The sequence below is a fragment of the Electrophorus electricus genome, chromosome 21 (assembly GCF_013358815.1).
Source record: "Electrophorus electricus isolate fEleEle1 chromosome 21, fEleEle1.pri, whole genome shotgun sequence".
In the NCBI taxonomy this organism is placed as follows: Eukaryota; Metazoa; Chordata; class Actinopteri; order Gymnotiformes; family Gymnotidae; genus Electrophorus; species Electrophorus electricus.
Genome location: NC_049555.1, coordinates 7,375,993 through 7,393,079, shown reverse-complemented (window position 1 = coordinate 7,393,079; position 17,087 = coordinate 7,375,993). Strand labels below are relative to the sequence as shown.

Here is a 17,087-nt window from a genome sequence, read left to right as displayed (position 1 = left end):
AGCCCAGGCCAGCTCTGCCGGAACAGGCCCCTGGGCCCGGACAAGAGCGTCGCTGGGCATGCTGCCTGCTGACACACTGGCCCCATTCGGTGGCCAGAATCTCGGCACGGTCTCCGACACAGCAAAAGGTCACGGCGAGACGCACGGCGGTCTCACCAAACCGTCTCGCATTCGTACATGGTGTGTAAAGTAGTAACACGCACAAAGAACACTTTAAAAACAATAAACAAATAAATAATCCCTCATCATCAGTTTCTTTTCAACGCAGAGAAGGCCGTGCCAGTAAACGACAGACGGGGTGTTTTAACAACAAAAAAAAGCTGAGTAGTGCAAAAGATGCGTGCAGCTGAAAGGCGTGCAGGCCAGCTCTTTAAGCCTTTGTATTCCCCAGCCGGAGCTGAGACTCCAAAAGACAACAAGGTGCCAGAGGCCCACTATGGTCCTCCTCTCTTCGCTCTGGTTAGGCTTTTCAGCCCTGCACCACCCCCCAGCTCCCCACCTCTTCCCCCTTCCTGTTACCACTGCATTTCAATGTAAATGGGAGCCCGGCTGAATGGCCGCAGCTGCCCTATCAAAAGGATTGTGGTGCTGAAGAACCCGGTGATTGAGATAGAGCCAGGCCACACTCCCCGTCACCCCCGCCCAGCACTACCACAACGGGGGGGGGGGGGGGGGGGGGGGGGGGGGGTGTTCTGTGAACTAAATCGACCAAGAGCCCTGCCTGGAGCTTTCCGACTGTGCTTTTTACGGCAATATCGACTGGCCAGAGCGCAGCGGACGAAGGACACGCCACAAACAGCAGAGGCGAGACGCGTTCAGCAGAGACGAGGAAAGGCCACGGGGCAGAGAACCAGTCCTGCACTGCAGCAGAGAGAGCGAGGGGGAAATGGGGAGGGGGGCTTGGCTAAAGCCACCTGTTCCTCTGCAGTGGAAAACATAGCATCCTAAGCAATGTCTCTCTCACTCTCTCCCTGGTGCGCATGCATGTGTGTTATCAGCCAAGCATGAACACCCTGTGCTCCACACATGGATAATATATCACTCGGGCGCTCAGCACACTCAATCCAAACAACTGTTGTCTCCTGAACCCTCCCCCCTCCGGTTCTGTGATCTCCACTCGGCTCACTTCAGCCCACGCAACAGAAGCTGCCATCTTTGCCTGCAGCACGGAGCCACGCTACTCAGTCGCTGTGGAGGGATCAGCTGAGCAAATAGGATAAATGGGAAGATAGAATGCCAACATTCTGTGCCAAACGCTACAAAACCTACCTCTGTCTCCAAGACATAGAGCACTTTAATGGACATAAACGACTTCTCCCACTGGCCCACCTTTCTCTCTTACATCGCAGACCTTATATTCAGCTAAACATGCATGAGCCACAGAGATGTGATTCGTTTAAAAAAACAGGGCTGATACAAAAAAGATCAGAAGTGATGGGGAGGGCTGAAAGTACATTGAGCAACAAATGCGGCACAGGAGAAGAAGAGGGTGGAGGAGAGGAGAGGGGAGGGGAAGGGAGAGAGAAAAGAGCCTCCTTTGATATACGAGTTGAGGAGAAATGTCATCAATAGCACTGCAGTGGAAGCGCGAAGCACCAGAGAGTGAAACCTTCAAGCCTCCAGCCCATGTGTCCCTGTCCTAGTGGTGCGAGTGGGAGGCTTCCGCTCGGCTTACTCTGGCCTGCTCATGTTTGTGCGTGTGCGTGCGTTTGTTGCCAAGTGAGGTTGGGAGGAGTTGTGGGGTTCAAAGGGGTTTTAAATGGCATTTGGCTTCCAAGGAGATGGTGTGAGGAAGGACCTATAAAACATTTAGACTGCACAAGAGAAGTGAAACGTAAGAGAGAAGTGTTCTTGTTTACTAAGGTGACGCTGCTCGGGAACCAAAAAAGGAGAAGGCCCAGGGAAACACGGCCCCAAATAGCCAGACGAAAGAAACCACTGCTCTGGAGGCCTGACAGTCACCATGACGAGCAAATTATTGGGCAAGCGCGCTCACTTCAACTCACAACATTTACTAGCTCTTCCAGGAGTGATCAAATTCTGCTCAGAGCAAACATCCGCCCCCTGTGCTGTAAAGGCACAGACGGATCAGGACTTTACTGTTACAGGCACTCAAAGCACTTACATACGCCTTTCTATTTGCCTCATAGAATGGACCGCCGTTGTGTCGCACAAGAAAATTAGGAAAAACAAAATACATTCGAGTTCTTTGCAACGGCAGCCAGATCAACACCATTTTCCTTTTGGCCAAAACCATTTTGTCCTTTTATTTGCTATATCATTTGCTGCAGTTAAACATGCTCTATTTTTACTATATACTGAATATTCATTCCCTACTCTTTTTTAAACATATTGAGACAAATAAGAATCTTTTTGTTATATGGTACACTGGTTTGTATAATGTCAAGAATTCTAAATTAAAAGTTATATGGATAATCACACAAAGCAATGCATTAAAAAAACCCAAACAGTCTTCCACAATGGTATTAGAAACTACCTTGATTTTTTAAAGCAACATACCAATAAATATCCACCAGTATATTACTCCAAATCCTTCTGTCTTAACAAAGGTACGTTAAAATCCCATTAGAGATAAACGCTTAGTCTGAGGTGATCTGTTGCTTTTTTTGCATATCTGATTAACCGATAACTGTTACTAGTTTTTGTATTTATGCTAGTTTATAACAAGAACGCTACAAATTCTCCTTGTTTAATTTCAAGTCACCTTGACAAAATTCCATTAGCATGGCAGAAACCTTTTAACAAATGCATCTGTGATTTTTCCTCACATATGAAATGGACAACTTGACCTTTTTTTGGTAAAAACTACGTCCAGATGCATCCAGACACAGTCCAGTGATTTACGGCAGACCCCACACAAGAACTATAGTGGCTGGGAAGAAAGCACTCACTCCACAGGCTTATTTCAGTCCTGCACAGAAGGAGAGGAACCAACAGTGATCCCAACAAAGGATGAGGTTCCATGCACTGAATATAAGAATCCTTTCCCTGCTCCAAAATGCAAGCTAATAAAATGGAAACACTTGTATATGAAACTCATTGACCAACTGGTGGGAACAGGCAGTGTGGATCTTGCTTCTTATCAGCAGAATTAACATTAATTTTTTCCCCTGCAGTATAATAATAATAATTTTAAAAATAAATAAAAATTAAAAAAAAAAAAGAGTCAATGGCCAAAATCGCATCATTCAACAGCTGAAACGCTGCACAACCCCGAAGCACTCATGGATCCGCCAGGAAGTAAGCATCGTCTCCAAGGCGACTAGCCAAGAAGCTTAACCGAGGTATATTTACATTTTATTTGAAAAGGTGGCAGCATAAAAATTAGTGATGTCAAAGTTAATGCAGTAACGCATGTGATTAACAATTACAACACATTATTTTACTTCAATTGATATTGCATACCTTATGTGTCAAAGTAATTGAATATGACAATCTAGCCAGGCTAAGCCACACACTAATACCTTTTATACTATGTGCAGTACATGAGCTGTAGAGATTTTCTATGCTACCTGGACTATAACCAATGGATATAAAAGGCCCAAACACTGTAATGCTTGCTGGCAGTTTACATAGGGAGATCTTGTGGGCAGATGACTCAGACTATCGTTATACGCAACCTCTGTGCTGGCAAATTTAAACCTAACAGAAGCACTGCATTTCTGACTTAACATTTGGGAGCTAAGCCTACTTGTAATATGCCCTTACACTTAGCAGTGGAAATGTGGGCTCTGATGATAAACGTTATTATTTTTCACAGCGGTATGTTTAGTTCTGTATTACCTTAAAAACAGAAGGGCGTCTCTGGCACATATATTTAGTTCTTTCCAGTCCTCAATTACATGACTGTAGTCCAGTCTTGCTACCACCGGAAAGACCTCAATACAAATCAGTAGCCAACTGCTAAACCCATTTTTTGCTAATCAGTCCACAAGGACAAAACTCGTATTGTCGCTCTTACATAACTGTTTGTTCCTAATCAATCATTCTCAAGTCACTCCCAAACAGCACAAATCATAAATCATTGCTTTATTCCCCAAGTATACAGACATACAAAGACCTTTCTTGGGGTATATACCATGTCAGACAAACAAAAAAAGCCATGTCCTATAAACATAAAAATAAGGCACTATTTACAGATCTTGCAGTGTAAAGAGAATATTACTTAAGAGTTAGGTTTGGCAAGTGTGACTCTGTCTTGTTGGAAAGCCTTCGATGGCCTGACTTGTTCAGATGTTATGCAACGTTGATAGACTACACAAGTCAAGCTGGAATACCTTCACAAAAGCCTGTCCTGTTGTGCAGGTTTCAACCTGCATGCTTGAAAATTCTCCAGCAAATATTAGCTGTCTGAAAGAAGTAGGTATTCACATTCAGTTTCCAAAACACAGTTAGGCTATTTGGACTATAGCACACCATATGCTTTAATTCACCCCTTAGAATACTCTGCATTAAAGATCACTCACACGTAGAATGCCCCAAAACCCTCTGCTTGTTTTTGATAACCATGCAAGAAGAAAAACTTTGCCACTCTTCTGGGCTTCTGCATTTGCACTATCTTGTTATTATCAGCAGCCCTCGCAGTCAGAAAGGAGAAATTAAGGTGGAGAAGCAGATCAGCATGGCAGCCTTAGACAGGAAAAGGACTGAGAAAGCCCAACTCCAAATAACAGCTCTGCAGACCCTATGACCTCAGCCAAATTCAGTTTCCTGTCACTGCTGAATACTGTTGAGCCAAACACCACAACAAGCACCATCTTAAACATGACATAAATCAGGTACTTTAAAACAGGCACCAGAGAAACAAGAGAAACAGGTACTCTAAACTGCCAAAATAACACACAATGTACTGGACTTAAGCAGAGGGCCAATCGCCATCTCAACAAATAACCAAAGAAAAACTATTCCTATGGAGGTCCTGCATCCTCTACAAATACACCACTATGGTATAGACATGTAGCATAAGGTTTTAAAGCCATAAACACCAAGCTGTGTCTAAAGGGCTAAAAACAGGAAAGAGTATATCTGCTTTGAAGAGGATATAGGTGAAGTCTGGTTACTTGTACGAAAATGGTACAAATCAGAGAAGTAGAGAACTAAGTAAGATTCAAGCGCATTACTGTGTCTGCAGTGAATTTTAATGCTAACGCCCCAATATGTTGGGGGGCTTAGCAGATACTAAGACATACAGGTGGTAGCTTCACTGCAGTCTCTCCAAAATCGCTGCACCAACGGCAGAACTCCCTTCGATCTCCCTGAACACTAAAACGTTTGATCACACGTTCCTTATTTCTCTCTCTCGCACTCGAGCCGCGGTCACGTTACTAAGAAGCCTCAGAAACTAATACTAAATAGTAGGATGGCACAGAAAATCGCCTTACAATCAGCAAGCTCACTTGCAAACTTATTTTCAGGCAGAGAATGTGCATCAGAGAGCTGCATAACCATAACCCTAATTCACGTGACATCTATATCAATGCATCTGCTATCGTAACATAATTCGTGAAACAAATACAATTGAGGAATCCTTATGTCATAAGAAAAAAGGCTTCAACAGTTGTAGGCGATCGTTTGAGACCGCATTGTAGACTGAAGTGGGTCTGCGGATGATTGCACCACTGCAACACTTCTTCGAAAACATGAAATTTCGCGCTTTCTGCCAAGCCCTGAGGACCACATATATCTTGTATACACGTCCGTGCTTTGAAATACCGGTTTTCCGTCAACAACAGTTAGCCAAGTGTCTAAGTAATGTTTGAGTTCGCCAGCTACAACGAATTGAGTGTTAATTCGCAAAAATACTGGCAGCCCACCCAAATGAAGTAGTCTAACATAGGTAGAGAGCTCAAATCAAAACCTGTGCTGCTAGGATACTAACAACGTTAGCATTATGTACACTATTTAGTCTTCGTTCTGACCCTCTAGCTAGTTAGCTTTTTAGACACACAGATAGATGGTTAGATAGATACGCTATCCAGGAGAGAATTGGGCGACTGGCCCAGCAAGCCACATTCAATTCTCAAACCAATGTTGGCTAGTTAGCAAAGCTAGTATACCCCAGCTAGCTAAATGGACAACGCAGCCCAACCTGACGTTGTTGACGAAGACGGTTTATTCTGCAATCTTACAATCTACTTATTTATTTAGCTATCTATACAACATTTGATGCAATACGCAACTTTGGGCGATATCATCACAAGTCAGTTACCAAAATGCAAACTGGTTTAGTGAACTGCTGGCTAAAACTGCACTTGGTTGGTGTTGGGGGAGGGAGAACAAACTCGCACTCTAGTTCACATAAGCAATACTGCTAGCTGGCCAAGCTGCTAAATGGATGGCATTATGCTACCAAAACAGCACAGCCGTTTGATTAGAATTAGCTAGCTACACGTTAGCTGAGTTAGCTAGCTAGCTGTGTGTAAAAAAAAACAGAATGGCTCGCTGAAGGTATAACAGTTTTAACTTTACTTACCTTCTTCCAAACGTGAGCTACATCTACAAAATTATACTTGGTATTCCCCCCCGATGCTTGATTTTCCCATTTGAGGCCTTCTTATTCAGCAAGCTACCGTCCGCTTACATCCGAGATAGACGACATACATTTCAGTCCACACTCACGGCAAGTAGCGGAGGCGAAGCAGCGCTCAAAAGCTAGCTAGCGTTAGCTGCCTAGCTAATTCCTGGTTACCAAGCGACGAAAATTGTCTCGGGGCTCCAACGGACGACTCAAAAGAAAGATTACGAAATCTCCATGATTTTATAGAATGCAACTATTTATTAACAGTAACTGCACGCCGATGTTTACGATTGGTTTGAGGTTGAAATGTAAAATTCCGCTTCAAGTTAATCCCCTATGTCCGTCTTCTTTCGAACCGTTTCAAGCGGCCTTTGACTTGACTGCTGACGAGGAGAGGACGCAACGAGTTGAAACATTAACCGCGATAGGCTGCTGCATATGGGCGGTCACTGTTTGTTTCTCCTTAGAACGTTGAAACTGACGCCATTGTGGCTCAGACGTGCCAAACAATTAACATCACTTCAGTTGAATTTCTTGAGCCACAATGGCATAGATTATAACGACTAATAAACTGATCCTTAAATTATAGTTAGATCACAGGTAGACGTTAGGATGGCTGTTTGATCGAATTATTTATTATAATTTGTTATATATCGTAACAATTCAAAAATATGTTTAATTGAGGGTGAATATTGGTACACATAAAAGTAGTCCCTAAGTAATAGGTCAGTGAATATTTTTGATATTTTGGCTCTGTACACTGCATTTAAAATAAAGCAATGATTACACAGTTAAAGTGCAGAATTGTAGCTTTAATTTCAGAGCATTGAGCATTGAGGGAGAACAATATAGGAAATACATCCTAGTACTACACATTGCCCTATTTCAATGGTGCTCAAGTAACACTACATATGATTATAATCTTAAAAAAAGATATTGTGATTAGGTTGTGAATCCCTTGCCGTCAATGACAGAATCAAACCTGACAGACATTATTTACTATTCAGTCTTGTCTTCGAGAGGTTAAATTTATCATCAGTGGGTATTGGGCACCATAATTAACGTGATGAGTCAAGAACTCAATAATTGCTTTAACAATGAGTTTTGCATATACTAGTTTGAATTTAGTGGTAACTATGAGATCGTGGTGGCATATATTTTTCCCTTTATTCGAGTTTTTGTCACATTTATGCCAAAATGCTGGATAGTGTTCTTGATCTGCTCAACAGTTTTGTTCATGCCTGAAAGTATTCTTTGAAAATGCTCCCATTATGTTGTTTTATTGTTAAAACCAGTATGTTCTTGCTAGTTAATAATGTATCAAGTGTCTGATTTAGAACCATCTCTTTTGTCCATGTTTACATTATTATGGTTTTTAAACAACATTATAACCTTCTCTACTGGGATTCACATTCTTTATCCTCATGTTGAGAGACTAGAGCAACATGATCCAGGTGTAAATGTCAGTCATCTCTGATGTCTTGTGTATTAACTAATGATGCAACAACCCATCTGGACAAGGAAACACTTAACAGGCAGTTATTCAACTATTTACAGTACCATAAAGCAGGGTAGTTAGGTATAGCCATTGGATTTTTCTATTTGACACATTGCTGTTAAATGTTTTTATGAATTTTATGGGTAGGATTTATCCCTATTTATATTGTACTGATTGACCATCTTAATCCAAGTTTACCAGTGAGAATGAATGAAGTATGGCTGGAAGAACATTCAGGATTAATCAATATCAATGACACTTTTGAACAGAATTAATTAGAAAAATATGTTACATATTTATTATTATTATTATTATTATTATTATTAGGTTCCTTTATCACGCTAGAAGCGTGTCTTTAGTATTAGGCATACTTAATGAAATATCAAAGCAATGGCGCCACTTGCTGTTCAAGTTGCGTTCAGTTTTGTTCAGTTTTTTGTGCTGTCCAGGCGACGAATATCTGCATCATGTTTAGAATAGCAATATATACAAACTGGACCCAGCTATCTCGGTGTTTTTAGTAGGGAACATCTTAGCTCTATCGTGTCAGGTCATGATCAGGTTCTCATAAAGTGGATATGCAAATAGATTCGAACTGAATGCCACTCAGAATGCATCGGTAAAAGTAACTCAAAGACAGCTTATGCTTAATTTATAGGAATTTAGTATAAGAAGAACATCAGACTTTATCATAATTAATTGTATTCATGATTTGATCAATAGCTATTAGGTATGTAAATAATTACAAATATAGGGGTTAAAAACAACTCATGAAAATCAACCTCACTGAAAACGCAATTTTGTTTAAATTACATACTCTATTATTGTGAGGAATCGTTCTTTACCAATGCTATATTTATTATTATTATTATTACTATTATTATTATTACTACTACTACTACTACTACTATTACTATCACTACTACTATCTTAGGTTTAACTACGATTCACAAGAGTCTAGTTTTCTCGAGTCGTTGGAGTTCATTCTTCAAACATTCCAGCATGCTTTGGAGTCGCATCGTTATTACGTCATTCCCCCCAACGTAATAGAAAAAGTCGTAACATTACTGTCAAGCTTGCGAGTTCAGTATCGGAATAGCTCATTTTCATGATTATCTATAACTCCTCGGAGGCACCTGAGTATCCACTAATCAAAGAAATCAAGAAATTAATGGAAGCAAAAGGAGAGCGCTCTTAAATGGTCCATGCGTCCTCCCTCCGGTAGATGGGGCTTCCGACGCTTGAACATCCACGTGGTTTGCACTGTACAAATACAAAGAAACACATGGTGCTGATTAAACCTGCGGAATATGTGTCTAGTACGTTGAACGCTAGAAAATACTAACACATTTGGAGAAGAAATCAGTGAAATGAAATCACGTCTTTCCGTTCGCTTGTAGATCGGGTCATAAGGGCATGTCGTAAATTGGACACAAGATTTTAACTGCTAGCAAAAACAATGTAATACTGCACAGAACACTATTAAGACGAGAGAATATTGCACCCAGTGAATCTTGAAGGTTCACGTTATGCCAAAAATATTAGGAAGCGCAAAGCAGAATACGTGGGAAAAAAAGGCTACGGTGATAATGGACGCAATTAGTCTTATAAAAGCTGCCGAAAGGACGTTGGGTTTAATTTAAATTTCATTCATGTGCTGTATTCACTATTCGTCTTTTATTATTTATTTCAAATGATGAAATTTAAAATGGAAGCCTAGTAAACAGGAAACTTTGTTAGAACAAGCATTTAATTAATTGAAGATCACGTCGATGTAAAACCTCCCCCTGTGTTCGATATGAAATTCTGAACATATAAACATACATTTTTATTATGTCGTTTAATAAATCGACATAAAATGTATTGATGAGATTGCATGGTGAGTAAATTTGTAATTAGTTAATTAGTTGATCAGTGCATGATTTGTTGTTGCATGAAGGTACAAATGCGACCTAGTTTTTGTTTATAGCACGCAGGGCCTATAAGGTTACTTGTAGTTTTTCAACTCATGGACATTTACAAGCCAGTCAAGAGATTACTTGCTTTCAAAACTACATTTCCCTCGCTCAGGCGTGTGCCTGCCAGCGTCCACTCTGATGGCTGTTTACTGTGGGTGAAAGTGCACATTAAAGATATACCAATACCTAGAATAGTGACGATCTTAACCGTCATTTTCTAAACACAGTTTCCTGCAACAAATATTAGGCCTAGACAACATCAACTGAATTGACTGCTTTAACAGTCGCAAAGGATATCTGTTTTATTTATTGGTTGCTAAAAAATTATGTTCACACGGGAGAAGGGTAAATGTCCTGAAGGGTTTGCTCCGTCATTAGTACCATTGGCACTGTGTTGTGTTTAGGCAGCTCTCTTAGTTAACCTCCGAATTTCTCCAGCCTCTTAGACCTGGGATGGAAACTTGGCTAGCTAGGTTAGCTAACGAAACTGTCAAGCGAAGTCATATTAAGGATGACATTTTAGCGCAGAGTGTTTATTTTTTTAGAGGACGGACACCGACAGACAACATGGCAGCTCTGTTGCTGCATGGAGGCCGCTACTGTAAACGCGTTGGGTCACTGCTGTCCCGCAGCAGTAACTTTAACGTGAGGAACGAGAGGATGCGTTTCAGTGCCGGCATGAGAAGAAAGCCGAACTGTGCGTTACAGCGATCAGTGTCACCGTTTCCAATCCAGCCCGTCCGTGGACTATCATCGGAACTCATTCAAGTAAGTCGGGGAGCCCGACGGTTACTTAATATAATAGGAAAACGAATAGCACCAGGAACGTCCGCTCAACATGTTAACATATTTAGTTTTAAATCGTTTATGCGTTCTTTTGTTTAGTTTGCATTATTTGTAAGCATAAATATATGTTAACTTTTACAGCAAATCCTAAACAGACCTCTTAGTCCAGAGTTTTCGGGACTGAGCAAGGCAATCCTGTAGAAACAATCTGGGTCTTATCCAATAGGATTGTGGAAATTTCTTGGTAAGTTACTAAATGGCTAAACAATGTAGGTGTTTGCAAACAACTAAAAAACAAAACATGATATTGACTATACTCCTATTGCATGTACATTGCATGTGTTTTATTCACACTTCTGTTAAATTTCACTGGCCTGAAATCAAACATGGTTAGGGGATAGGGATCAAAAAAGTATTATTTGCAGTGGATTGGATCAAATATAGAAAGGAAAACCCAGGAAGTCTGAGTGTACACTAGATGCCTACATGTGCAGTAAAAAGGATGCTGGAATTTTTGTAGTTTTAATACAAATGTATTAGTATTACTGAATGATTGCAGCAGATAAAGTGTGGTGTAATCATGCAGGATTTTACAGCAGTAATGTAAATGTTCACCTTATGGTCTTTATTCCCTCCCAAATCAGGCAGTATCAATTATTTTAGCAAATCTTCTCGAAAGCAAAACAAAGCTGGACCAAAAGGCAAAACACCTGAAGAGGATGAAGGTACCTTTGATGGGTTACATGCTGATTTGGCCTGAAATTACAACTCAGAATAGTTTTATTTTACTGGTGGCATTTGCCTGTTGTTTCTTAATTTTGCCTCTTTTTTTTTTTTTTTGGATCTCACTTCAGATGAGAAGAAGAGACGTGAACAGGAGAATCAGATGTACAAGGAGCGTTTGCGTACTCTCCTCATCATCGCGATCGTCATGAGCCTCCTAAACTCCCTCAGCACTAGTGGGGGAAACATATCCTGGAACGACTTTGTGAACGAGATGCTGGCCAAAGGGGAGGTGTCACGGGTGCAGGTGGTCCCTGAAAGCGATATCGTGGAGATCTACCTCCACCCTGGGGCGGTGATCTTTGGCAGGCCGGTGCGTGTCCTCCTCCCTCTGGCTACTCTTGAGTGCAGATGAAAGTGCAGAGCTGAGCTAACAGCTTTGAATTGTCAAGCTGAAAGCCACCTTAAATGTAACCACATTAGGTCACAATCTTATGAAAGGAATGTTTGTACCCCACACTCCTGGGCATAGCCTCGATATGTGATCGTGAGTTCACCCCATTTACGCCGCATGCGACTGGTTGTGTTTTGCAGAGGCTTGCCCTAATATACCGCATGCAAGTGGCCAACATTGACAAATTTGAGGAGAAGCTTCGCGCTGTGGAGGAGCAGTTGAATATCGACTCGAAGGACAGAATTCCAGTGTCCTACAAGCGCACAGGCTTCTTTGGGAAGTGAGTAGCTGTATGAGTAGGAGGAAGCTAGCCAGCCTTTGAAAGCGCAGTGAGCGGTCCTTAGCCGTTGCTCTGTGATTTTTAGTGCTTGGGGTAAGTGGTCTTTAGTTGTTGCTCTCAGGTTCTTTGTATTTGTTCTCTGCCATTACAGTGCCCTCTATGCTCTGGGCATGGCCGCCATCGGGGTCGCGATCCTGTGGTACATCTTCCGCCTGGCAGGAATGGGTGGGCGAGAGGGTGGATTCAGCGCGTTTGTATGTTATGCCTCCTCAGGCTTTCCTCTCAGTGTTTATGTCTGTTTTCCATTGACTGGTTTGCTCATTTGTTTATTTAAGAATCAGTTAAAAATGGCCAAGTTTACCATCGTTGATGGGAAGTCTGGCAAAGGTGTGAGCTTCAAAGATGTGGCAGGGATGCACGAGGCCAAGGTGGAGGTGAAGGAGTTTGTTGACTACCTAAGGTATCACACACTAACCTTGGATCAGTTTAATGTCAGACCCTACTGTCAACATAATGTTCACCCTGTACTCATGTCCATCCACGCATGTCACTAAAGGTGATCTGAACTGTACCATGTATTGGAAGAGACTGAGCAGTGGGTGCATGTTTGCAGAATCCAGACAGATACCTTCAGCTGGGCGCGAAGGTGCCCAAAGGCTCCCTGCTGCTTGGGCCCCCTGGCTGTGGGAAGACGCTGCTGGCCAAGGCAGTAGCCACTGAGGCCCAGGTGCCCTTTCTTGCCATGGCTGGCTCCGAGTTCGTGGAGGTGATTGGAGGTGAGGCCTCATCCAACAGCCTGCCACGCTTTAACAAAAGTGCTGTCACGCTGTTCGGGTGCATTTGTGCAGACCATGCGGAACGCTTAGGAATTCAGGTGTGTTTGTTGTAGATGCCACTGAACTCTGAGTTCAGGTGTTTTAGTGAATGCTGAACCTTCGGTACTGCTGAACTCCAGAAGTGCACTTTTATCGTGTATGCAGTAAGTAGAGTGGTGGACATTGTCAGAGGTGAATGTTTGGTCACTGAGTCATTCCATGGTGACAGGGTTTGCTGGTGGTTTGTGTGTGTAATGTAGGTCTTGGTGCTGCAAGGGTGAGGAGCCTGTTCAAAGAGGCCCGGGCACGAGCCCCTTGCATCGTCTACATCGACGAGATCGACGCCGTGGGCAAAAAACGCTCCACCAACATGTCTGGCTTCACCAACACGGAGGAGGAGCAGACCCTCAACCAGCTGCTGGTGGAGATGGATGGTGAGGAGGGGTGGGTGGGGGCAGACGGTGTCTCTTCGTGCGCGGTTTGGGTTCCTTTGAAAAGAACGTCTTTGATGCTTGTTGTCCAGGAATGGGCACCAGTGATCATGTGATCGTCTTGGCATCCACCAACCGGGCAGACATTCTGGACAATGCACTGATGAGGCCTGGCAGGCTGGACAGGCACATATTTATAGACCTCCCCACTCTTCAGGTCGTGTGTGTGTGTGTGTGTGTGTGTGTGTGTGTGTGTGTGTTGTGTGTGTGTGTGTGTGTGTGTGTGTGTGTGTGTGGGCACCGTCTTATTTTGTGAGTGCGCATGACTCCGATTGTCCTCTTGGTGAGGATGGAAGTGTGTGTTTAACTGAGTTTCTTGCGCTTGTGTTGCAGGAGAGAAAGGAGATCTTTGAGCAGCACTTGAAGATCCTGAAGCTTTCCCACCCTGCAGACTACTACTCCCAGCGGCTGGCTGAGCTCACGCCGGGCTTCAGTGGTGCGCATTCTGCCAGCACACTCCTCACCCACTACTTGACGTGACCTGACCCGAGCCATTTCTGCTGCTGCTTGATTACTGTACTGACAGATGAACGTTATTTTACTGTGCTTTTTTTTTATCTTTCCTAAAGCCTTTGCCCAGTTTGCCAGAAATCCCTAGTCCCATATCAATAATCCCATTTCCATAATCCCAGGTCTCTTATCTGTTCATATTTGGCTGGTGGGGCTTTAATGTGGTGTTCATTGTTTCTGTCCCAGGTGCTGACATTGCAAACATCTGCAACGAGGCGGCTCTCCACGCGGCCCGGGAGGGCTACAAATCCATCGACACCTTCAACTTCGAGTATGCCGTGGAGAGAGTCATCGCAGGTTAGCACCGCAGTGGTCAGACTTGCTGGCTGGCATCTCCCTGCTGTGGCACTGTGTGGGCAGACTGTCTTGACTGCTGTTTTTTTGCGGACTTTTCTTCAGGCAGCGTGAAGAAGAGTAAGATCCTGTCCAAAGAGGAGCAGAGGGTGGTGGCCTTCCACGAGTCTGGCCACGCCCTCGTCGGCTGGCTGCTGGAGCACACGGAGGCTGTTATGAAGGTGCAGCACTTGATAGATTTTTGCTTTCTGAACTTGAACTTTCCTGGGATTTTTCTCCAGCCTGGAGCTGCTTTTTAGCGTAAGAAAGCTAGTAGAATTCATTAAAAAACAACAAAAAACCCCAGGATAATACTAAATAAGTACAGCTTCCTTTTTAAGCTTCTAAACTTATACACTCTCTCTCTTTTGTGTAATTGTAGGTAGTGTGTACTTTACAGTTATTGTAGAGGTTATTTGAGTCCTTGTGTCTGAGACTGTGTTTTCCCTGGTTCAGGTGTCGATAGCTCCCAGGACCAACGCAGCTCTGGGATTCGCACAGATCCTGCCCAAAGACCAGTACTTGTTCACCAAAGAGCAGCTGTTTGAGCGCATGTGTATGGCTTTGGGAGGCCGAGTCTCTGAAGCCATCACTTTCAATAAGGTCACCACAGGTATGATGGGTACACTCATGCAGGCAGGGACACAAAGTCCCCACAATGGAAGATGAAGGCAAAACGTCATCTGAAGGTGTCTTAGTTGGAGAATCATAGTCTGTATCTCTCTGACTCTGGGCCCTAACCTCATATACTGAAGCGATCAGAAGCCAATCACCCACCGAGTCAGTGTTTCCCAGGCCTGGTCCTGGTCTCTGCACTGAACGTTAACGTTTTCCCCAGTCCCAGCACACCTGAACCAGCTCAGCACCTCATTAGCACACCCTTCGTGGGGGCAGGGTTAGCAGGGAGTATGAGAAATGTTGGAGAAGGGGGAACACTCATGCGTGTGTTGTACTGTGAGTGCTCTGGGGCGGGCAGAGCGAAACGTTTCATTAATGAAACACTTTGTTTAGCAGTCAGCTCCCTTTCTCACTTCTGGTGGGGTTTGGGCAGGTGCTCAGGACGACCTGCGGAAGGTGACGCGCGTGGCTTATTCCATGGTGAAGCAGTATGGCATGGTGCCCACTGTGGGCCACGTGTCCTTCCCTGACACCGAGGAGCAGGGGGCCATCGGACGCAGACCCTTCAGCCAGGGGCTCCAGCAGCAAATGGATCATGTGAGTGCACGCGCACACACAAGCGCGCACACACACACACACACACACACACACACACACACACACACACACACACACTTTCTCTCAATGTAGGGTCACCTTACCACAGACTTCTTCTGATTTAACCCAGACAGCTGTTAACAGCTGTTGCTTGGGGCAGGATGGCAAGGCAGCTGTAACTGAAGTGCGACTGTCCTGTCTATTTGATTTGCTTGTTTTTCTTTTCTTGTTCAGGAGGCTAAGATGCTAATTGCCCGGGCCTACAGGCGCACAGAGAAACTGCTGCTAGACAACAGAGATAAGCTAGTTTTGGTGAGTGTCTGTCCATTAGTGGCTCACGTGGGCGGTGAGTGTCCTGTATGCTGAGTCTGGGTGTCTCTCTGCTTCCTCTTCTGGCCATAAATTACTAATTGAATCCTAAATTATCATAATTAAATGAAACCTAAATTGTGCTACATTAAGCATCATCACAAAGAAGCTGTGCAAAAATGAGATTTCCCTCTTGATCAAGCTGAGAGTGGCCCCTGGCACGAAAGACTTGTGTGGCAGAGTGGGCTGGATTAAAGATGGTGATTAAGATCAGCAGGAGGCCACACCCCTAAGAGGAGGCGTCGGTGTCCTCTTTAGGCCCCGGCAGTAGAGCTGACCAATCCTGCTATTTGTTTTAGCTGGCCAACACCCTGCTGGAGCGGGAGGTTGTGAACTACGATGACATTGAGGCACTGCTAGGCCCGCCTCCACACGGGCCCAAAAGGATGATCTCTCCCCAGAGCTGGGTTGAAGCCGAGAAGGACCAACAGGACACGGGCGAAGAGGAGCCCCGCAGACCCCCGAGGAAGAGTGAAGAAGAGGAGGAAGTCCTGGGGCCAGTGTAAATCCCAGTGCAAGCATAATATCAAATGTAGATATTGGTAAAAGGCATGCTAGGACTTGTGGGTAATGTGTACTAGTGCAGAAATGCCGGTGAGCTTCGAGTCAAAAGCACCAGGGGTGCTTATTGGTTACTTCTCTAAAACTGACAGAACCAATAGGCTCCTTCTGTTTTAGAAAGTGTGCAAGCACGTTTTAGCCACACTACTGCAGCTCTAAGCCATATCGACAAAGTGATGGACACCTATCTGCGGAAAAAGTCATGTTGCAGCGAAGCTCGTGTGAATCCCAGAAGTGTCCTTCACAAGGGAGCTGCAGTGGTGTAATTACAGTAATGGTGGGCTTGACTTTAAAATGCAACTACTATGTCTTCATTTGTGAAGATCAGAGGCATGTGCTGTGTTTGTGTCTTATGAGACTAGTCTTCTGTGACGCATCTCGTAAGAAAACATGAGAGGGTTTGAACCGTCTAGAAATAAGTGAAATAAGAAATAAGTGCTCCAGATATGAAGCTGTATGGTGTCTGTTAACAGGTTGAGGTAGCGTGTGCACAGACTGTTAATAAGTAATTCTGGAAATGATGCTAAATAAATTCATTTTTTGTGTACTTTCTTTT

The 17,087-nt window shown here is 43.7% G+C and overlaps 1 protein-coding gene across 1 annotated transcript; it reads left to right on the top strand.

Annotated features, from left to right (window-relative positions):
* The first annotated feature begins 10,162 nt into the window (after positions 1–10,162).
* spg7 (SPG7 matrix AAA peptidase subunit, paraplegin) lies at positions 10,163–17,078 on the top strand. The gene is given in 17 exon segments (XM_035520999.1): positions 10,163–10,762; positions 10,922–11,024; positions 11,425–11,505; positions 11,635–11,876; positions 12,098–12,237; positions 12,389–12,491; positions 12,573–12,696; positions 12,849–13,013; positions 13,313–13,486; positions 13,576–13,700; positions 13,877–13,979; positions 14,240–14,350; positions 14,453–14,568; positions 14,843–14,999; positions 15,438–15,601; positions 15,836–15,913; positions 16,270–17,078. Coding segments are annotated over 17 exon segments (2,508 nt in total). The 5' UTR covers positions 10,163–10,447; the 3' UTR covers positions 16,477–17,078.
* The last annotated feature ends 9 nt before the right edge of the window (positions 17,079–17,087 follow it).